Raw genomic sequence first — 22,433 nt, 5'->3', positions numbered from 1 at the left:
TATTTGAAGAGTAGGATGTCACTTGTTTTACAGTTAACCTTTTTCAACTCAAGGACCAGAACAACTGTTACGGTAGGGAACTTAAAGACTGAAAACAAGTTTAAAATCCTATAGGTCTGAGATGTATATATTTAAGCAGTCACATTTGGCTAGAAATGTAAATCAACCTATATAACGGATATTTTAACATTTATAGAACATCCTGTTGACGCTGATGATCGTTTGCCACCTAGTGGATAAAATGGGAACCAAAGGAGCTGTCGTTTACCGAAAATAATTCCCGATTAATAGTAAAAACATAAATAAATTACAAACGTTCACATTCATTTCAACATTTTCGAACCATTTTTCATATATTACACTGCTCTTTTTCGTTCCGGAAGTTTGACTCATGACCGCTTCCTTGGTAACTAACGATCCCCTAGCAACCGCCACAAACACTTCCCGCAGAACAAAGCAGACGACAAATTAGTAAAGCTGATTCATTTATTTAAATCTGTTAAATTTAGTCACAAAATAACCTTTGATTTATATTTTAAAAAATGCAAACAGCTAACATAACTAAAATCAATAAGTCGCCCGCTGAACAAGGTAAGATAATACTGGTTTAATCCGTTGTGAAACTAAATTCTTCCAATATGTCTGGAGATGGCCCTCATCAAATAAGATTTAACAAGATCAAAGGATCAAAAAGGTACTGAATGATGATCTTTCAAAGGTCAAAGAAGCTTTGATTTTATAGCAACGCTCTATCGGACTGGTATCAATTAACTTCAACCAGTCTGCAACTATAGGAAGTACAGCAGGATTTTACTACTCTACTCAGCACAGATATAGAGTACTTGTGTATAATGTGGTCTGCAGGGTGTGAGACCGGTCCTCCAGGCGTTGAGGGGTCAAGTCGGTCACATTTTCCAGTAACATCTGGACTAGCCACAACACTAGTAAGACTGTCGTTTACTCGCCCAACCTCGTCTGTGTTTGCATCATCTCACCTGAGAAATGTTTCTGTAGGGATTTGAAGATCCCCTGAGAGATCTACTTCTTTGGACCCCTTCTCCTCCATCAGCGTCAGGAAAAAGACATCCTCCCATGGATAAAATCTCATTTCCACAAGTACCTAGCCGTAAGATAAAGAGCCTTGCTCCACAGGGATGGCGTTAAATATAACATCTGCGCTAACATAAATTCATTGGGTACCGTGTGCTCATGTCAGGTCCCATCTCCCATTATTTGGAGACAAATGTGTATCCGGTGTTGGTGCCTGGACTTGAGGCTTTGCTGGAGGATGCCCAGAATCATGACTGCTTTGAGGTCAGGACTTTTAGACCTGAAACAATAGGCAATTGTCCAATATTGTTCCACTAATCCGATGTCATTATAAAACACTGTTGTTTATCATCTTTGCCGCAGCGTAAAATCACAAAATTTAACCCATGTGACTTCCTCACTGAGTGGCTCTATAAGTAAGAGTCCAACACACTTCTATAATGTCTACATAACTTCCATTTATCTCATTAGCTCCTCACCTACATTTTAAATCTCTGCAGTGAACATTTTTGCCACCGTGTTTCCACAGTCACAACCCTCGGAGACCAGACCAGACCCAAGTGCGCTTTGATGACATCCCCTTTGTGAAGGCCTGGATCAGCAGTCAGTAAGTGACCTCGAGCCACTCACACGGGGGATGTTATCCCCAAAACCCAACTTTTCACCCCAATTGCTCTCTTTTCCCTCTCACCTTTGGCCTTTCTCCCACTTCCCTGTCCCTGTATCTCCAGTCCCAGACCCCCCTTGCCCCTGTTTTTGCAGCTAAGTGAGGATCAGGCCGCTCTGCTCATCCAGGCCTTCTGGAGGGGCTACAAGGTACATTTATTTTAGTGCAAATATCAGACCTGATCTGGTTCTAGCAGCCAGTGGAACTCACATTGGTGCACACTCAATTTTCCTTTATTTAGTATAAATCTCGGGGCCCCTTTGAAAACATTACACCGAAGTATAAAGTGTGAAGTCAGCCCGCAGCGGCTCCAGCCAGCCTTTGTGTGCGGCTCTGTTCTGAGACAATGGACGCCCTCCAGTGCGCGCACTGGCCTGCAGCGTGATCTGGTTGCGTAATCCCGTTCTGCTGAAAAGCCTCGGGTCCACGGGGACTTTGATTTCATTCAGCAGTTTGATTATGTCATCGGTGATGCTGGGATTTAATTTGCTCCTGTGTGGGCGCTGAGTTTTGAAGCCCTGTGTGCAGCGATAAAAATAGACCGCAGCGGAAACATGAGGACTGGGGTGGATGTTTTGTTTTTTACCGCGTTCTCCGTCCTCTTCACAGCCCACACAGTGGGGGACATGAAAGATGGCTCTTCATGCACGAACCCATTCTGTTTCAATTACCTTCCAGCGTGAATGTGGTGTACGTGTGCGCTCAAGCGTTGAAGGGACTTTGGGGCGTCTCGCCAGCAGGGGGCAGCACCACCCTGTCTTAATTAGTTCAGCTCTAAGAATTATTGCACATGAGGAGACTGCAGCCCCAAACTAAAGGAGATTCAGCAGGACTGCTGATAACACTGCGGCGCTGGGGGACTTACGGACCTCAGGTCATGTTTGGTGCAATGCCAGGGGGGGTGATGGAGAAGAAACAGGAAAGATGTAGTCGTTGGGAAAGACGGGCAAACTGGAGACTGAAGTTGAGGCTTTTCTCTCCAAAGATCATGACTTATTCAGGAGAGACAGGGTGGAGTTATTTTGGGTAGGAGCACTGAGGCGTTGTAGCGTGTCAGGGCGGCTCTTCCCTTGGCTGAGGAGAAGCGCAGCGAAGAGCTCAGCGGGCAGCAGAGGAGGACAGCAGCACTGATGGAATGGCAGAGTTCATCATGGTGTCACGGTGGCCTGTTTCCTCCTAAACTCTCACCGGAACGCACCATATCCCACCGAAACCCGAACACACCACTGAATTATCCTAATCCAGTTCATGTAATGCAAATTTCAGCCTATATCAGTATCCCCTCTTTCTTACAACCCCCCCTCGCTGTTATATAACCTCCCTGACGCAGCGCCGACTGCATCACGCGTGCGTGTGTGCGTGTGTGTGTGTGTGTGAGAGAAGGAAGCTGCAAAGAAGGTTATTTTTGCAGATTGGCATTATCCCTCCATCAGGAATGTGTGTTTCTTCAAAGCACATTTAAGTCTGAAAAACATCACAGCAGCAGACACACACACAAACACACACACACACACACACACGCATCTATGACCCAGACAATGTGATTGTCTCGTTTGACTCATGTAGAACTACAAAGAGCTGATGTGTCTAAACATATTATATAATCTTCTTTAGTCAGTGCATCTTTGCCCAGCTCTAATCCACTCATCCACGCCGGCTGCTGCGCTGCTCACGCGCTGAACGGAGACACATGCATCCGCGTCAGACCCACTCGGGTCAGCTGAGTCTGAGTAATGTGGCGGCGACGCAGTAAACAGGCGCTGCCTTCTCTGTCGGGGGTAAGTGGCCGATGTTTGTTGCCATTTGTCTCCGCAGATTTATCGAGTGTTTTCCGATCACAGACTGGAACTGTGACTCCGCGGGAGTCCGTGTTCTCATCGGCGTAGGCCACAAAGGGCACTTTATCATATTTTATCCACAGAAAGAGCAGAGTAAAGGGCTCTTTCATGCATTTCACACACTTGAAGGTTACATTCACACGCTTATATGAGTAAGCTGCTCCCGTTTTTACCCAACATTCTTTTCCTTAAGGCACTGATGCCTTTTCCGTACTGTGAGGGCTGCATTGTTAGCTAGCGGTGCCTTAGGCTAGCCTGACCCCACACAATCAGGGATGATGCAGCTTTCTTATTTAAGAAAAGGGTCCGCCGCGTAACTCGAGGAGGCATGTGTTCCGTTTCAACTCCAGGCCTGGTTTTACCTTCTGGAATGAGCCAAACCAGCTTCTTGTTTGGTCATTTGTTTGATGGAAGAAGCCATTTACCATCTCGTTGTGATAAACAAGAAGTAAACACTTTGACTAAAACCACTCTCCTTTTAGACGTCTCGCAGGCTTCAGTGCTGTCTGAAAGTGGGACACGGAGAGTGCTGAGTGTATTCTTCTTGACGTGAACTAATAGAGCTGCGGGACCTCGCCCAGACTTGTGTTCTGGGAGCTGTTTAGTCAACAGCAGAAGTAGGTCTGTGATTCCAGCTGAATGATCTGAGGTCAGTGATGGATGATGGTTTGAACCGGGGGTCAGTGACGGCCACGCGCAGTGACGCTCATGCAGAAAATATGTCACACGCGCTCAGGACGGGCAGCCGACCGTGGCCCTGATCTGTCCTCACATCCCTGTCCTACTGATGATCTGTGTGTGTGGGGGGGGGGTGCTGTCCCAGAACAAGATGGACGCCACGTGAACGGCTTGAAGCGTTCGGATCCAACTGAGCACGTGGGCGGATCCGTAGGTGAGCCGACTCCAAAGCAGCTCCAACCAGAAGCCGCCGTGGAGCCGCTCACTCTGTGTGTGTGTGTGTGTGTGTGTGTGTGTGTGTGTGTGTGTGTGTGTGTGTGTGTGTGTGTGTGTGTGTGTGTGTGTGTTGTGTGTGTGTGTGTGTGCGTGTGCGTGTGCGTGTGCGTGTGTGTGTGTAACCAGGCTTCTTGTCTCTGGTGATTACACAAACTGTCAGCTTCCTCTGAAAGCTGGCTCTCCAGGAACCAAGACTTTGATTTTGTCTCTGTGCGTCATATTAAAGCTTCGTCTCGGATACGGGGGAGGGGGGGGGCGGGGGTGTCATTAAATATTAAACTGTCATTTAGGGCTGTGGATGGCAGGAATACAGGAGGCACGGAGCTTCTGCGGAATGAAGAGTGGCGGAGTAGGAAAAACACACAGGCACAATGCTGAGCAAACACACAGCCCACCAACCCCCCCCCCCCCCCCCCCCCCCCCCCCGACCCCCACCCTTCATTTCCATTTCTATGGTTTGCCCCCATCAGCACTGGGGCTGCCGGGACACCCAGTAAATGAACGATAGCGCACCGCCGCTCCCACTCCCGTCTCCATCCATCACCAGGCTTATATAACAGGCCCAGTTTCAGCAAGGCCGCCATCCCGGCAGGTACTCGGGAGGAGGGGGGGGCGCAGAGGGGGGGGCTGAAATATCAACGTGGCGGCGAATGAAGAGGAAATAAGGCTGCGTACGGAGGGAGCTGCAGCGGCGGGAGGAGAGGCCATTTTTCCTGTTTCCTCTGAGTAAAGCCCACGCCGAAGCACCAGCAGTGAGGTTTCCTCCGAGCAGGCCTCCCTCCTACAACACACAACGGAACACACGAATCACTCGCTGACGCTCAGCTGCCAGTCGAATTTGACCCACTTACCCGCCTGGGTGGACGCGGCTCATCGGCACAATTGACCATACACAACCACTGTCACCCTCTCCCTGGACGGCCCCATTCAGACCAGGCCAGCTCACAAGGACAGGAAATATAAGAGTGATGCTTCACGTATATGTGGAAAACTCAAGTCTGTGTGTGTGTGTGTGTGTGTGTGTTTTAGGTCAGGGTACAGCCAGCCGTGCAAGAGTTGCGTCGGTGGCAAAAAGCGCTCAGAGAGAGAAAGAACATCACAAAAATTGTCAATCAATTCTGGTCCCAACATGAAGACCGAGGTGAACACACACACACACACACACACACACAGGTGCGTCACCTCAAGCGATTGGACCGAGGTGGCGTTCCCTCCCTTCCCCCCCGAACACATCTTAACCTGCTGATCACATGACTGATGGGAGCAGGAAACGTGGGGCCACTCACACGGGGGGGGTGAGAAACCCTTAACCAGCCACCAAACACTGACCGAAGCAGCTCCGTTTTTGCGGGGTGACGAACAATGGCGGCATCAGGCAAACAGGGTTCTTCCACGCTGACACATTCCGCAGCACAAAGGCCAACGCGGCAGCGGGGCTCTGACCCGCGCTGACGGAGGTAACGGTGGGGCAGCTGCAGCCAGTTGGCTCCGCCTCCTCTGCCTTTCCGCCTGGTTTCTGAAACCAGAGACAGTCAGAGGTGGTAGCGGGCGAACGAGGGGAGGAAATAAAAGGCAAGGCGGACGCAGGGCGATGTGGCCCGGTCAAAAGGTCACGGATCAGAGGACAGGTGTCGCGGATTTACTGGGGAGAAACTGGCGTGGGGGAGCGTGTGACAGTCACGAATAAAGGGAATTACAGCAATAACGCTCAATAACAGTTGATTATTATGGGTTATTTGACCTTGTTCCTACCCCAGAGAAGAGTTTTGCCTGTCATGTGACCCATGAGAACCGTTTCATTACGTAGCATCTCATCTCTGCCTCTAATAACCTTAATAAAACATTCATGCTCTTTGTGACTGCATGAAATATTAACTCGTCCACAGTCTGCAGGAATCCTAAAAATGGCCGTTTGGACTTTTAGAAGTGCACGTGTCGATGATAGACGTGCACTGAAGCGTTGCTGCCCGGCCCTCGGCTATAATTAGCTCTGAGCAAAACACGCGCAGCTTCTGTGTCATTGTCTCTGGCTAACAGGTCACAAAAGGTTCCCACAAAAGCCTGTTTATTGAGCACTAACGCATCGCCCGTGTTCAAATCCACTGTTCTTTGTCCCCAGCCCGCTCCGTCATGACGGATCCTCCCCAGCCCGACATCCAAGTGCTCTCCCCCACCCCCCAGGGCACGGCGGCCCACAGCCCGGCCGCGCCGATGACTCCGGAGGCCACAGAGTGGCCCAACCCCAAGTTCCTGACCGTGATGCCGCCATCCTTACAGTCGGCTGCTAATCTGAGCGACGGCTGACTGAGCTCACCAGCCTGTGCACGAGGGTCCTCCTGGAGTGTTGCCGGGTCGCCATAGTGACCATTGATTCAGAATCTGAGACCGGGGCTTTCAGAAGAAATTGTCCTTTTGATCACCTGCCTCTAAATGTGATTAAACCAACAGCTCCCAACAGTCTGCCGCCTCTTATCATTTCCTCCGGGGCCTCGTGCTGACGCGGCGCCGGCTGGAGGAGGATCACATGTTTAATTTCCTTCCCCCCCCCAGCGTCACTCAGTGGGAGCGTTCCCTTTACCCCAGCGTCAGGTGACTGACCTGTTTATGTTTACTTCACGTTCATGTCTCAGCTCTCAAACGTCTCAGAAGAAAAGCTGAGGCCTGATCGTCCGTCTACCAGCCGGCGATCGATGGGCCGGTGGATTTGGATGCAGAAGGCGTCGGCCTAACGGGGTCTGACAGGTGTCAGACTTGGAACTCGGGTTTTCATGAATATTCAGGATAAACACGGCTTGATGCGGCTCCGCTGCTGAAGCCTTTTTTCCTCCTGAATGTCAACAAGGAATTAAGCGCGCGGCTCCGGCGAGGCCTCGTACCTGTGAGGATACTTCTGATTTCCTCCGACTGACAGACGGGAGGAGGACCATGCGCCTTCCTCCAGATATATGGAGGCCTGGCAGACAGCTCCCCCCTCCCTACCCCCCACCACCACGGGCGCTCTGATAAAACCGTCCATCTGGCTCTGGGGACGTGTGATAACAGCCAGATCCTCAGAGTGAGACAGGACGAGCCTGGAAACCAGATCACCCGTGGGAGGACGCCTGAAACTGCCGAGCAGTTGAAACATACTTTATTCCGTTCGAAACATTTCATATTCTGATTATTGCTCATCTTTTGCTTTTTGATTTGAATAACAAGCTAGTTATTACTAGTGTAGCTTAGCTTAGCTGAGTTAGCCACGTGCTAATCCTTCGGCGGTCTTTGGGGGGGGGGGGACTGGGTGGACAAGCAGATGGTTCTCCGAAGTCCCAGAGTGGACAAAACACGGAAAGAGTTCTGGTAGTGGAGGGAGGTGCCAGAACACCTTCAGAGCACTGCCCAGGTACCCTTGAGCAAGGCTAAACCCACAAATGCTCACATAGGGCCCTTCGATGAACTGGCACCTCATCCAGCGATGAGTGCACCCTGCCCGTGACCCTGAAGGGGCCAAAGCGCTCAAGAAGACGAGAACGAGACTTAATAATTGTCCAAAACTGTCTAATTTGCTTGGCTACATTCCTCCAGCAGCCTCGAATGGGCAGCCTCAATATTAGCATCGATATCTATTATTATGATCACTTTTAAAAACATTTGAATCCGTTTGAATAAAGACGCCACATCCTGTTAAAAGTTGACTACAAACATGACAACTTTATTGAACTTTTTTTTTTTTCCTCATTTACTTACAGAAACAAGAATTAACTGTTCGTTTATTTATTTTTTTTCCATATCGTCTTCTTTTCTATCCAGGGGAATAAAGTTTTATACATAGGCATGCTGCGTCACTGCACGGTCACAGCTGTGAAAACCCAAATCACCCCCGTCAGCTGCCCCGAACGGAACAGTCTGGAGGCGAGACAAATGCGAGGACGGGAGAAGACATGGCAGACGGGGAGGACGAGTGTTCGGCGGGCTGCCCGGGAGAACAAATTTAACATACAGAAGGTTTGTGCAAAGTTCACCACAGTCTATTTGATTTTAAACACAGAGACAAATACCACCCACAAGACCCCCCCAAAAAACCTCCCCCCAGACTTTCAACGTCCATTCAAAGGTCCAGTAATGGTCTGAACCGTCCCCCCTCCCCCATGTTTTCCCCACCGACCTGCTTCCCAAGAGCCAGCTCTCTCCAGCGTCCCAGAAAGCACGGACATTTAAAGGTGTCGTCTGATATACAGTGAGTTATGATTGCTGTCACGTGACCCTCACATAAACAGAGCAAGTCATCAAAAGTACGTCTGAGAAAAGGTCTTACGGCACATGTAGAAATGGTGAAGCATGCACAGATAGGTAGTCGACAAGTGCAAAAATCTACAAACTCACATTGCTCTTTTAGTTTATTTTTTAAACATTTAGTGAATCCACCATGAGAACCAGACCCCTCCCACCCCCCCACCCCTCCCCCCACCAGTATGAGCAATGGTCTCGTCTCATTTCTGGGTCTTACTGGCGTAGACCAGCCTGACCTGGCGAGTCAGACGCTCCATTGGGGCTCTTGTAGTTAGCTTAATAGCGCTGTCTGCTCCTCTTCCTGTTAAAACAGCCACAAAACCTTAGATTTCCCACTGTTTACTGCATGAACTGTCAAAAAGTGTCCACAGCCATTTTTATTTTGTGAGAAAATAACGACATTTCGTCCCCTGGGACGTGCTAACAGCCGAGAGTGGACCGCTGTGCTGAGTCATCTCCTCCGACGCCATTCAAAACAAAAAATAGAACAAAAGCGTGTCTATTGTTGGCAAAACAACTCCAAAATGCTAGTTTTAGAAAAGAAACGACCAGCAAGAGAAAGTTCAAAGAAGCAAATGCATGAACGGAGAGCAAAGCATAAAAAGATTTTAAAAAAAGAGGTAAAACCAGATCGTCACGTGACCGCGTGTCTAAACTCGGCCTACGGCTAAAAAAATAATGAGCAAGCACACGGATGCAGTATGTACAGGGCGGTGTGGGGGGGGGGGGGCACGGTGGAGGGGAGTGGGGGGGTCCAGCGGTGGGTGTGGGGGACGCCGGCGTTTCGGCCGCCCAGAGGGCGAGGCGGTGCCGAGGGGAAGGGTGGCGCTTCTTGGTGAACGCCAAAGACGGCCGTCCCCACGCCGCGACCCGGGGAGTCATTTCCCTGCCTCCGCTCTCTCCGTCCTCCTCCTCTTCATCTCTCCGTCCTCCTCCTCTTCATCTCTCCAGTTTTGGACTCCCAGCGCTCCACACGGCACTTGTGTGCACGCGGGGGCGCTGGCGGGAGATCTGGGAGGAAAGCGGCGGGAGCGTTTTGCCGCTCATGTACAGCGACGGCCTCTGACGGCGGCTTCAAACCTCCGGTTGCCACCGGAGACAGCGGGACGGCGGCCCCGCGGTACCCTGACCTACATTTCTGCCCACCCGGAACAGAAGCCTGTGTAAATATCTAAGAGCAGCCTCTGATGCTTCCGTCCGGGCGGCTTTTCCGCTCACACCTCCACGGCTTCACAGTTTGCTCCGCATTTTGCAAAGTGTCCATGCAGGCGGGGGGGGGGGGCGGGACGAGACAAGGTGAGCATGTGGTATTCACAGATGCAAACAACAGAGATGTGGAGGTGGATGGTGGTGGGGGGGGTGGGAGGGGGTAACAGTCTGGAGGAGAGGTTGTCAGTGACTGGTGTGTTGGGGGGGCGTCCCCGCTCGTTCACACATGCACATCCACGCAGGCGGGGTTGTTTTTAAGAGGGCGCTGCAGACGCCGGTGTGCTCTGTGGTCCGCCTGTGCTGTGGAGGGACGGAGGACAGAGCTGAGCGTGTCCACGGCAGCGGCGGGACGAAGACCGACTGGACAGAGTGAGCAAGAAACAGTAGTAACTTTCACAGTTTTCCGGGGACGTTTACAGTGCTGAAGTCTCAAGGGAGCAATTCAAAACGGTTTGGGGGGGGGGGGGGGGTTACTACATGTCAATTTTTCAGCTCTGAGCCGGGTTCTATTTTCTTTGTGCTAAAAGAGCTCTAACTCTGTCCTCCATACCTGAACACACTCACACATCCATACTATGGTTGTTTGGCACACAGTTAGTAATTAATTCTGTACAGAGTGAAAAGACCCCGCTGGCATCCGCGTTTCAAGTCCACTTCAACCAGGCCGGGCCCCTCGCCCCGGACCCCTCCCACCTCCCACCCCTCGTCTTCTCTTTGCTTCACTTTGTGCTGCAGGTCTTTCCCTCACCACAGCTGCCTCCCCGTGTAGGTTGGAGGAGCAGAAGGGACCTGTAGAGGGGCAAAAACACAACGTAAATGATCTGGAGCTGCAATCAATACGCGCCTGTGTATTCACACATGAAATACCAGGAAAATGCACCTCCGGGACATCTCGTGTATCTTATTTCATACGGCAACGGGGCTGGCAGTCAGGTTTGCAACGTAGTATTTTAGTAAAATTGGTTGTCTTTGAAAATTTAGTATCGCTAATTAGCTAATCGCTAACTATTGCTAATGAGCTAATCTTGAGTTTAGTTTGCGGTAAAGTTACCAGTGGCTGTAGATCTCATGTAAATCTAAAAAATGTCTAAATACTTAACGTGTGGGATTGTAATAAACCGAATTTCTGAAAGTTAAATCAACACTTTGACGCAAACGTAAGTGAAGGGCATGAATACGCAAAAGGAGCCGGACAAGATAGCGAAACAGAGCACTTGTGATCGCAGGACAAAGATTTGCACAGTTCCAGGTAGAAACGAGACTTGTTACCGGTGGGATTTAGAGGATAAACTTTTGATCTAGTTTGTAATCAGAGGTCCAGCGATTGGCCTTCTTGAGCTATGACACAGATGTTCACGAATTAGCACTGAAATATTAAATTTAGTCGACTTTAACACAGAAACAACAAAATGAAGGTGGTGATGGACCAGCAGTCGCCTCCAATGGCCTGAGCGGTGCGCGTCGACCCGCGGGCCGACCCGGAAACTCACGGGATAGACAAATCCAGGCATGCATACGAGGTGGGAATGCACACACTCCTCTCCCTCACCCTGGTGCAGTGGCATGGGCAGCGACGCACAGATGTGCATGCACGGTTGACGGCGTCTGGGAATGAGAGCGGCGTGTGTACGGCGTGTACCTGGGACTGGCCAGATGTACTCACCGCTCCCCCGTTCAGGATCATGGTCATCTCAGTGGGCTGGTAGACGTTGCTGCGGAAAGGCGCGCTGGGCCTGGCGCCGGTGTTGCTGTTGGGCTGCCCGCCTCCGCCCCCGCTCCTCAAGCCTGTCGACACAAAGACAGAGACCTGACTCACCGCATCACTTCCTTTCAGATCCAGCTTCAGCTCCCGAGATTAGAAAATGAATCCCTGGAGTGCACGTGGCCCTAAGAAGGGCATTAGCTAAAACTCTACACCTTTGACTCTCCAGCTGCAGCTTTGCCTCCTCTGTCAGAATCCCACTATGGTTTAAAAATAGATTGATTTGAATATTCCGCATAAGTGACAGCGCTCTAACGATGTCACCCTCACCGCAGGACCGGCTGCCTGCGTTTAGCTCTGGTCTAAATGTCGTGCTGCAGCGTACCTGCGGTGTTCTCGTCATTGTATCCGTAGCCTTGGTTTTCCACAAACTGCCTGTGGGAGAGCGGGATGTCTTCGTCGAAGCTGGTCTCCCTCATGCGCGTCGAGTTCTGGGACGTGTCGAAGTAATCCGGGGCAGTGGGCTGCGGAGGGGGCCTCAGGCAGACGTGAGACTCGGGAATGGCGTGGAAGATCAACAGCAGCCACCCTTGAGCCACTAAAGCGATGGCCAGAGCCGGGTCGTTCCAGTCCGGAGACCTCCCGAGCCAGTCGTTGCCGTACAGATAGAAACCGATCCAGGCGACCCACAGGAGCAGCGACAGCAGGCACGTGACCAGCAACCAGATGGCGCTGCAGCGCCACTGACGCGTCTTCCCGCACAGGGCCAGGGCAGCGGCGGTCAGCGCGGCCAGTAGCAGAGCCAGCACGTAGGTGCACGCCAGTGAGAAGTCCAGGGGCAGGTACTGGCAGGCAGCTCTTCCCTCCCTCAGCACGGTCAGGAGCAGCCACTCGGCAGCAATGATGCCCTGCACGGCACTCAGGCCCAGCGCGAGGCCCGTCAGGGCGCAGCCGCCGGGGCTCCGGCGCTCCCGGCCCAGCCGGCGCAGGCGGACGCCTTGAACCAGCAGACAGGAGAAGCACACGGCAAAGAGGAGGCCCCACAGGGCCCGCCGGAGCAAACACAGAGACTCGTCCTGCTCGATCAGGTAAGCGAAGCTCAGGCCGAACAAGCCCAGGACGCCAAGTATCAGTAGAAGGATGGGTCCCACGCCGCTGCGCTTCTCAGCCTCGCTCACGTGGCGTAGACGGCAGAGCAGGACCAGCGCCAGCAGGATGCCAGTTAGCACGCCGGCGGCGGCCGCCGACTCCACGGCCACGCCCCAAATGGAGTCCAGGTCACAGAGGAGGGTGTAGGGACGGCCCAGGCCCCAGCCGCAGCCTCGCGGGAGAAGCTCGGCGCTGTCAGAGTCCTGACTTTCTGCGCGATGAGCCACATTCAGCAGGAGCAGGAGGAGCACCGGGAGGAACGCCATGACTGGGGGGGGGGGGGGGGGGTGGAAGAAGACAGACAGGAAAACAGGAAGTGAGTCGTTCCGCTCATAAATGTTTGAAAAGCGACAGGAGACGAGCATTGCCCCTAATCGACGGTGGCAACGCAGACAATCGGCTGCTGCTGTGTCCCACAGGAGACAAAGGACAGTGGTTCATTCTGGGTGGACGAGGCCCGTCCGCGTCCACAAAGGGACCCTCACCTCCCGACCAATAACGCCAGTCCGGAGCCTTTCAAAGTCCTGTTTAAAAGGCTGCAAGTGTCCAATTGGGGACAAACAACTTGCAACAAACAGCATGTTCGGGGAGGGAAAAAGCCCAGAAACGACCAGATAAACCTGCCTCCACAGAGGAGGAAGGTTGGCGCCCACAATAGCTCTGAAGAGAGTCCCCCCCCCCCTCAGAAAAGCTGCTGAGTCATGCATATTTAAAAAAAAACGTGCAAAAAAACTGCAAATAGGCAGTTCTAGTCCCCATCTAAGTGTGTGTGAGCTGACGCATAACATAACGAGCAAAGAGGCCCCAACAGAGGCGGGACGGTGAGATGTTTGTGTCCCGGAGATGAATGAAATAACAAAACGGAGCTCCGGCTCGGCGCCGTCTCCATCTGCCAGCTTCTGAAGACGTCACAGCTGGCGCGCCGGGGAGGGACGCCGCCGCCAGGCTACCTGGCGCAGGCAGAAGACGCCTGCTTACAGTTGACCGTCTCGCCGTCCCGTCCCTGCGGACATTCCTCCCAGGCCAGCTCACGTATCGGCGTCTGCTCCCACGAGGAACGCGACCGATTCGCCGCCACGCGCTCTTTCGGCTTGTTTACGTCGGAGGACATTCGTCTCGCTGCAGTTTGGACATAAAGGAGGGAAAAAAAATCCCCCGCTGTCCAGAAATAAACTGCGCCATGATGTTTACATACCTCGCGAAGGACGCAGGACATTCCCGGCTTCGTATTTTCTCTCAGTGCCAGTAAGTCAAGGAGAGTGTGCGGTTTAAATACACACCAGTCGGGGCTAAAGGTCACACGCCATCCTTCCGTCACTCCCGTCTCTTTTCTGGACTACATTCAGTCAGGAGCAACAGGTTAATAGAAATATTGGCGTGCCCCCCCCCCCCGCCACGTTGCTACGGTAGCACAGCTCAGCCAAAACGACCTAAAGTGAGTATCCGGACTGGAATTGCCGCCATGACAGGCAGAGTATTCCCAGTATTCCCTCGTCTTTCAAAGGTAGGGTGTGACACTCAAAGGTATCCTCGTTACTAAAATCCTCCCCTTGCTGTGCAGCTCAGTCTTGTTGGTCAACATCAACATCAGTGAGTCACCAACACAAACGCAGCGTTTCTGCGGCGCCCTCCTGATGATGATGATGATGAGGATGATGATTACATGGGTACATTTACAGGGATGAAACAAAAGGGAGGAAGAGAGACAATGACAGGAGCGCTCGCCCGTCCTCCAAACACCCAACAGCTAGTTGCCGGATGGGGGGGGGGGGGGGGGTCCTCTGGTTTATGGTGACGTAATCGCACTGAAACAGACAAGACCAGCTCACAGGATTCACACAGGAGGATGAACTGATCTCATTAATGAGCATCAGATGAAGACAGAGACAGGCAGGGACAGAGACAGGGACAGAGACAGGCAGGGACAGAGACAAGGACAGAGACAGGCAGGGACAGAGACAGGGACAGAGGCAGGGACAGAGACAGGCAGGGACAGAGACAGAGGCAGGGACAGAGGCAGGGACAGAGACAGAGGCAGGGACAGAGACAGAGGCAGGGACAGAGGCAGGGACAGAGGCAGGGACAGAGACAGGCAGGGACAGAGACAGGCAGGGACGGAGACAGGGACGGAGACAGGGACAGAGACAGGGACAGAGCAAGTCTCCAGCCTTCAGAGGAAGCTGCTGCCATCTCATCCTCCCCTTCCCTCCCATCTCTCTGCTCATGTTTATCTCTACTCCATTCCCCCCCCCCTTTAAAGCCCTTCATCCTGTCAGATCCCCCCCCACCACCTTTACCGGCGTCCCCTCACCGTTTCCCCCTCACTCCCACCCCCCCAGTGTCTAATCCCAAACACGCCCTTCCTCCTTCCATTCTGGCTTCTCCCTCCCTCCCTCCCTCCTCCCCATTTTGCATCTATTCTCGCGGCGTATCTTATGTAACCGTGACGATCCAGCCACTGCCCCCCCCCCACACGGCTGTTCCTCAGACCTCTTCTGCAGCCCCCAGCTCTGGGATCTGAGCGTTGCGCTCTGCACGTATGTCCAGGTCACATGCCCCCATCCCTCCTGGGCGATGGCTCGACGTGCACGTAGATGCAACCGTTGGCGAGGCGTCCGCGTCGGAGGCGCCGCGTTCCCGCGCTGGGCTGGATGAGGCGAACATGCAGCGTTCCTTATAGCGCTGCAGTTTGGAAACATAGGAATGCAGCCGTGGGGAATCCAAACGTGCAACAACGCAGCCTTTAAAATCTGATCCGGGATCTGGGATCTGTCTCATACAATTAGCTCCTGCTACCGGATTATTTTTCTCTCACAGAGTGTGTGTGTGTGTGTGTGCGGGTGTGTGTGTGTGTGTGTGTGAGATCCGCCTGCCAAGGTGAGCAGGTCATTCGCAGGTCCCGCGGAAGCATCTGTTTGTGGCGCCCGGGTCTTTCACGCCACCTCTGATGCTGCCTCCCTGCCAACAGTGTGTAAACCCACATCCTGCCGGAGTCGCCTGGATTACGTAAGGCTTTATTGCTAATTTGTCATGCTAAATTAGCCCACAAATGCGTCTCGCTGCGTGAGATTTACTGTGGATTTAAACGACACCATCTAAATGTCCTTAAGCACTCGGGCACTCAATGCCCTCTTCCTGATTCTCATATTTATGTTTTATGTTAAGCTGCTTTTTTTTGTTTTTAAACATTTATCCTCCCCAAAGTTGTGAAGCAACTCCTCCTTTGGGTGACCGCAACACTGGCCAAGGTGTTAGACAAGCCCGCATGTTTTTACAGTGCACAAATCTGGAAGTGCAGCATCAGATCCGAGGCAGAAACGGCTCCAAACGGAATGCCCAGTAATGGCGGCGCCCCCGACGAACCAGCCTCCGAGTTCTCCTTTTTACAGCTGAGGAGAGAAAAACTCAAGGACAAACGACACCGACTGGAACAGCACCAAGCCGCCTGCATCCGAGCATCAGACGCCAGAATAAAGGAACCAACAGTGGGAATATTTGTCCCAGGCTCTTTAGATGCCCCCAGCCATCCTAATTAGGCCTCATTACCATGTGGCCTGTTCAGTGTGAGACCGTGTGCTAATTGACTTAACAATTAACAGTGAGACCGCCTCACCCCCCCCCTCCCCTCCCCTCCCCTCTCCGCTTCTTCCTCTTTCTACCAAACAGCCAGTGGAAGGGCCTCGATGGTATTCTGGTCTCAAAACAAGCCTGGACCTTCAGAGTCATGTGTTCTGCCTCCATGTGACATCAGTTAGCATGTTTTAGCGCGGAGCAAGCGGCGAGACCTCGCAGGGATGAAGGAGACGCGGAAGGAGATCGTGGGGGGAGCAGGAGGAGCGGGGAAGGGAGAAGTGGAGCGAGCGTTGCGCCTGGAGCGTGCGTGTGTGTGTGTGTGTGTGTGTGTTTCTGTGTGTGTGTGTCTGAAGGGGAGGAGGGGTGAACACAAACGCTACATATGAAACCAGAAAAGGGAGAAGAAGATCTCCACTGTGGCCCCAGCGGCTCACTGGCTCAGCTGGGGCACGGGGGCAAAGATAGAGCTCCTCCTCCTGGCTGCAGCCCTGAGGAGATACCGTAGCATCCTCCTCCCGTGAGGACAGTAAGTAGCTCAGGAGTATAAACAACTCTGCTCTCTAGATTATCGATTAGCGATGGAAAACTGGAGTCCTAAATGGACCCCGGAGCTTTGAGAGGAGCTCCACAAGCGCTCGGGTGTCATCCGCACTTTCACCTGCAAACTTTCTGACTGGAATCGAGCGTAAATCTGATGTCTTTCTGACTTAAGACGCCCGGTTCAGGGCCTCTTGTTTATGAGGCCTGTGCAGGAGGGGGCCTGTAAGGGGGGGGGGGGCACCCTTGGCTTTAGCTGACCCAAGGAGCAACAGAAATACAAACACACACACATTTAGAGAATGCTTTTCCCTTCACCCCCCTCAATGTCTATCAACAATACAGGCCACATGGGAGGATCCCTGGGGGGGGGGGGGCGGCTTCCAGAACAGTGTTTGTTTGGGAGGGCGGCACATTGTTGGTGAGGTCTGCGTGATCTAAAAATAAATAACCAAAACGAACCTTCAATATGCGGATCGGATCGGGTGTGATTGACGACCCCCCCCCCCCACACACACACACACACACACACACACACATACCCCCCCCCCCCCCCCCCCCCCCCCCCCCGGTGGGCTGAAAATGGAGTCCACCGTTTCGTGACAAAAATGTGTCACGCTCGGACGGCCATCAAATATCTCTGGGTCCAGCTCAACACGCTTCGCACAAACGCCCCACATGCGCCAGACCACCGCGCGCACAAATCGGCGCCTTGCGCCACGATGTGCACGTTTCCCGCAACACGTCCGCGACACCGCGCGCCCAGGCGGATTCACGCACCCACACGTTTGCTGCATCGACGTCGCCTCATCTCGAGGGGCCGCCGACAGCTTCCACCTCCGTGGATGACACAACGACAAACGCCAAAGCCACTTCGGCCAAATTGCGCAACGACAAGGTTAAAACGAGCGCGTGGTGGAGTGTCGCATACCTTATGTGTGGTAAACAGATCAGAAGGTCGAGAGCAGATGCACAGTCGCCAGGGATGGTTCGAGACTCAGTAAAAATGTCACATTTCGGAGTCTGCTCCGCTCGCTCTGGTTGCGTATTCTCCCCCCATGCGCGCACACACAAGAGCAGACCAGATGATTCCTCCTGCTCCCCGTGAAGGCAGAGGAATTCAGCCGGTGTCCGCGGTCCCCGGCAGCCCAGATGGCATCAATGTCGAGTCCTGGCAGTCGCCGAACAGATTCCCTCTCCTTTTTCCTCCCCTAAATCCTTTGTTCGGCGGTGCGCATCTCTGACTTTCGCCCGCTTTCAGCACGCCGGCGCGCACTGGTCAGAATGGATACAGCACGAGAAAAAGAAAAGGAAAAACCCGAGGTGAAATCCTGCGACGCCCACCCGAACCAGCCGGAGCCCCCCCCCCACCTTAACCTCTCGGGCTGTTGCGCCGGTTATGCCGATGAACGTCCGGGCTGACGCTCACTCCTCTTCGCCGCACATCTCTCGACTGAACGCATCGCCCAAAATTGCTCTCCGCGTAACGTGCGTGCACTTTCCAGTCCGCGCACACACGCATCCGCACACGGTGGTGGGGGGGTAAGCGGCAGCTCTCCACGCTCCACAGACCGCTCTCCCTCACGGACACGCTCAGAACGTCGGTTTACCACAGCTTAGTTGAGCTTTACCACGGCGAGTGTGCGGGGCTGCTTATACCTCCACTGCGCTAAGCCATACATAAGAGGCCTATATATTCCGTCAAGTGCCGGCAATTTTCAGCAGTTTCCGGGTATCTTCCAAAATAAATGCGCGTAGATACTTCAGCGCGCCCTGGTTAGGTCTGCACCTTCAGAATTAGGTCTTCTTCTGAGGTCCGAGCTCTGAGACAAACGCAGAGAAATGTCTGAGGCGCTCCGTCCTCAAGGCCGCGCTTCTATTTTTCGGCAGCACTCTCTCAGGTCTTTTATTCTGAAAATATCATGGCATCATTTCCGGTTTTACCGTCGTTTCCCGTGTGCTTGACCCAGCTACAATCTGCTGTGGCGCTTGTCAGTGGCCGATCGGTACCCAGAACAAAATCGGTTACAGACCCCTTCTGCGCATGCGTCAACTAATTTCTCTCTCTTTTTTTAAATAGCATGTTTCATTTCTATCGTGCTGTGAGTGTGTGTGTGTGTGGGGGGGGGGGGGGGGCGCTACAAGGTCGGAGTTTGTAAATCTTACCTTGTATTTCTGTAGTTGTTAAATATGGCTCAATTAATTAACACCTGTTTAAGAGAGGGACTGTTGTAATACAGTATAACATTGTAATAAGGGTTGTTTTTTGGTATTTGACCTTTGATCCTTGAAAGCTCAAATGCCAACAACTTCAGATTTCAAACCCTGAGCATCCAGGGACTCGCCAAAGAGCGGAGGACTTAGAGAGGACATGAACGCTTCCCAGTGTTCCTTTAAATACCAAACTGGACCTGACTGCACTGGTGGGCTCTACATCTACGTGGGGTCTTTACCTGCTGAGGAGGCCGAGATCTTTGGGGGGGGGGGGGTTCTGAGTGGGCTGAGAGGCTCAACAGAGCTGCGCCCGGCCTGTGGCTGCCCCCTGGGCTCCATGGAGGTGGTGGGGGAGAGGAGGTCTCTGGCGTACGTGTTAGCTCATGAGCAGATGCGGTCTGGGACTGATTTTGTTCCGGGTACCGATCGGCCACTGACCAGGCTTATTTTTTTATCCCTCCAGTCACATGGTTGTCGCCTCAGCTGCTCCCATCCATCCACCACGGAGGCTTTTTCGAGTTGAACCCCCCCCCAATCGCAGCCAGTCTACCACCACCCCCACCCCGGGTATTTGATCCCCTTTATCTGTGTGCACGATGGGAGCCAAAATCATTTGGGGACGTGTTTTAGCTTTTTGGACTGGCGTCCAGGACAGACAGGCGGCAGCAGCAGCAGCCATGACACCTGAGATCAGTAAAGCAGCACTTATCTCACCATTTTACACGCATCGGCGCTTTGGGGGCGTTACACTGAACTTAAATCGTGTTTCAAATGAAAAAGGCACTGGCCAGCTCAGACTCACACCTCCCCCACTGACTCGTTTCCCCCCCCCGAGCCACTTACACGCATAAATAAATGCAAAGTGAGCTAAAGAGCAAGCTCTGGGCTGCAGGGGCGGCGTGTCATATGGAGTGGCAGCTGAGGAGGGGAGGCTAATCTGACAGGTGCAGCCCGAGAGAGTGACAGCATGGGAAGAAAGGGGGGATGGGGTGGGGTGGGGGGGGTCCCCGCCTGGAAGAAGGGTGCATGGGAAGATGAATGATTCTGTGGTTTCACACAGAGGCGGATGGTCAGTAGCGCCTTTGCTATGCTCATCATCTTTGCCATCAGCTGCTCGCTAACTCCTCACAGCAGCCAGATATCGATTCCTCTTCAACGCTGGTGTCGGATCACGAGACGATTCAGACCTGCCTCCAGATCAGTGGCCTTAATTTAGTCCTGTAGCTCCAGCTCCTCTGTCACCTTCTATCTTCAGCTTAGGACCAGCCGATCCTTCGGCGCATGCGCGGGGAACCGGGGGCTCCGGTTTCCTCCAACATCAAAGGCACAGTTTAGGTTAATCACCAGTGGCGGCGAGGCCGGAGAGGCAGCGGCTCAGATCGACCCTCCATCTGGCCTCGGAATATTGCGCCGCAAGCTATCGTATGATGACAGATAAAGTCTTCTTCGTCTTTAAACGCCATTCCAGCCTGAGTTTATTGCCTGTGTTTAGTCGTTACCGCTGTGGTAAAACACAGGTTGTAGCTTAATAGCAGCTGTAGCAGCTAGCATCAAACGACTGTTTCCCTTTCCGTGGCGCTAACAAACTGCTGGCCACTAATTCAAGATGGCCGCGCCCATGGCTCGCTTTTGATCCGTAACGGCGGGAAGTTTGACCTGCCCGTCGTGGAGTGAAGGTAATTGTTTATTCCCGTGTTAAACGTTACCCGTCACCTCTGCGGCGCTGCTCATTCGGTGAGACCAGAACCTTTTCTTCCCAACAGCTTCGCATGCTGATGAATGCAGGTTTGCTGACTGGCTGTAGACTTAAATACGGCCCTCACTGTGAGCGCCTGTCCTGTAATTAGACAGCACATGACCCGTCATGAGTCCACGGGGACGACTCCGTCACCGTCTGCCGTGCGTCCCAATGGTCCCGGCTACAGCTTATCTTTCTCTTTTTTCTCCTAATCTCTCATCTTTCCTTTCCACGCAGCGTGGACGTTACCTCGCCGGAGGAGGCAGCGGGGTGGCCGGCCAGCAGGGGTCACGCGCTGGATTGGTTCCCGGTGATGTGCGTCAGGATGAGGGGCTATGACCTCACAGGATGTATCCTCTATGACAGGAAGCAGGTGTCCTGAATCAGCAGGAAGTGGGGCTAATTTTAAAGAGCAACAGTATATCCTCCAGCTGTGGAACACGGGCTCATTGTTGATGTTTGCTGAGGAGAACGGGGCTGGAAGACTGGCTCAACCAATGTTCCCAGTCTGAGGTGGTCAGTGGGGCGCGAAAGGCTGGCCCGGAAGGTCCGGTCCAACAGATGAAAGGATGTTCCCTCATCGCTGTGGCCTCTTCCAGAACCTCAAGCGTGAACGGTTCAGGAAATGTTTAAGGAGCAATGATCGAGTCTAATCCATGGAGGCCCCACCTGGCACCCTCCAGGGCTTCGGGGTGTGTGTGTGTGTGTGTGAGTGTGTGTGTGTGTGTGTGTGTGTGTGTGTGTGTGTGTGTGTGTGTGTGTGTGAGAGAGAGAGAGCGCGCTGGACAGATGTTTCAGGATAACCCAGATAGTTGCTGAGCCTCCGGACTCTAAACTGGACAGCCTGAGTTTGTCAGGCCAGATTAAAAGACAAATGTAGGCGCGGCCTCGCTTGTTCATCCGTGTCCGTGAGACTCAAAACAGGGGCCTGATGTTAAAGGCTGATAGCGAAGGTCACGCGGAGCCATTCACCCGTCACCTGCTCCGACACCGGAGGCTTATCTCACGGCTTCAGGAGCCGCCACGCCGACCGCGGGACACTTGTTTTCCTTCAGCGAGTCCCGGAGCCTCTTCTGTCGGCTCCTTTAGGTTTCTAAACAGGATTTAGACCCTCTGGGGTCAGAGGTCAGTGGACTAAAGGCAGCTCTGGATTTACAGCCCGATCGGCACGCGCACGTGTTCAGGGTGACGTATACTTTCGACGCGTTTCATAGTTCGGACTGTCTTTCTCGGGATCCCCGAGGGGGGGGAAGATTGGGGACGTGGATTTAGGGACGGGGGATTATTGGACAAGATCATGCCTTCAAACGCCACTTCACACATCGCACCAGACTTTAACTCCATCTGCATGTGCCGCTCAGACATACTGCTCACCCCCCGTGTGGAATCAGTCACCACGCAGACACATAATCCCCCTAAAGTCCGTCATTTGATGTAGCCCCCCCGGAAAGAGAAGCACAGATAAGTGTGTATGTGTGTGTGTGCATATGTACATGCAGACACCCAGTATGGGGGGATTTAGGGTCACAGCAT

General features: G+C 53.0%; 2 protein-coding genes across 8 annotated transcripts; one reads left to right on the top strand and one right to left on the bottom strand.

Annotated features, from left to right (window-relative positions):
• The first annotated feature begins 132 nt into the window (after positions 1–132).
• On the top strand, positions 133–6,969 carry iqck (IQ motif containing K). Of its 4 annotated transcripts, XM_029836092.1 has the most exons (9): positions 339–591; positions 865–944; positions 1,015–1,126; positions 1,217–1,314; positions 1,414–1,466; positions 1,580–1,657; positions 1,782–1,866; positions 5,539–5,650; positions 6,629–6,969. In XM_029836092.1, the coding sequence occupies exons 1-9, from the start codon at positions 543–545 to the stop codon at positions 6,811–6,813; spliced, it is 852 nt and encodes a 283-aa protein (XP_029691952.1). In that variant the 5' UTR covers positions 339–542; the 3' UTR covers positions 6,814–6,969. The 4 variants fall into 4 exon arrangements, with proteins under 4 accessions (XP_029691955.1, XP_029691953.1, XP_029691954.1 ...); XM_029836095.1 differs by lacking the exon at positions 5,539–5,650 and having other exon boundaries at positions 133–591; positions 6,629–6,764; XM_029836093.1 differs by lacking the exons at positions 5,539–5,650; positions 6,629–6,969 and adding an exon at positions 3,332–3,494 and having other exon boundaries at positions 133–591.
• Positions 6,970–8,172: 1,203 nt separating this feature from the next.
• On the bottom strand, positions 8,173–19,169 carry gprc5ba (G protein-coupled receptor, class C, group 5, member Ba). 4 transcript variants are annotated; one of them, XR_003888543.1, is made up of 5 exons: positions 17,880–18,625; positions 12,075–13,106; positions 11,905–11,949; positions 11,651–11,772; positions 10,756–10,776 (listed from the first exon to the last, which is right to left on the bottom strand). XR_003888543.1 is itself a non-coding variant. In XM_029836571.1 (4 exons), the coding sequence occupies exons 2-4, from the start codon at positions 13,102–13,104 to the stop codon at positions 10,732–10,734; spliced, it is 1,221 nt and encodes a 406-aa protein (XP_029692431.1). In that variant the 5' UTR covers positions 13,105–13,106; positions 19,115–19,169; the 3' UTR covers positions 8,173–10,731. The 4 variants fall into 4 exon arrangements, 3 of the variants coding, with proteins under 3 accessions (XP_029692431.1, XP_029692430.1, XP_003964673.1); XM_029836571.1 differs by lacking the exons at positions 11,905–11,949; positions 17,880–18,625 and adding an exon at positions 19,115–19,169 and having other exon boundaries at positions 8,173–10,776; positions 11,627–11,772; XM_029836570.1 differs by lacking the exon at positions 11,905–11,949 and having other exon boundaries at positions 8,173–10,776; positions 11,627–11,772; positions 17,880–18,624.
• Positions 19,170–22,433: the final 3,264 nt, after the last annotated feature.

The sequence above is a fragment of the Takifugu rubripes genome, chromosome 5 (genome assembly GCF_901000725.2).
Source record: "Takifugu rubripes chromosome 5, fTakRub1.2, whole genome shotgun sequence".
Taxonomy (NCBI): domain Eukaryota; kingdom Metazoa; phylum Chordata; class Actinopteri; order Tetraodontiformes; family Tetraodontidae; genus Takifugu; species Takifugu rubripes.
Note: the sequence above shows the minus strand (reverse complement) of the source record. Positions and strands in the feature narration are given on the sequence as shown.

Coding starts and splice junctions, on each gene's coding strand:
- iqck (XM_029836092.1), top strand. CDS start 543: ATGCAAACAGCTAACATAACTAAAATCAATAAGTCGCCCGCTGAACAA. Junction 945..1,014: donor CTGGACTAGCCACAACACTA/GTAAGACTGTCG, acceptor ATGTTTCTGTAG/GGATTTGAAGATCCCCTGAG. Junction 1,315..1,413: donor AGAATCATGACTGCTTTGAG/GTCAGGACTTTT, acceptor TCTTTGCCGCAG/CGTAAAATCACAAAATTTAA.
- gprc5ba (XM_029836571.1), bottom strand. CDS start 13,104: ATGGCGTTCCTCCCGGTGCTCCTCCTGCTCCTGCTGAATGTGGCTCAT. Junction 11,773..12,074: donor CAATGACGAGAACACCGCAG/GTACGCTGCAGC, acceptor TTGTGTCGACAG/GCTTGAGGAGCGGGGGCGGA. Junction 10,777..11,626: donor GTACATCTGGCCAGTCCCAG/GTACACGCCGTA, acceptor GCCCCTCTACAG/GTCCCTTCTGCTCCTCCAAC.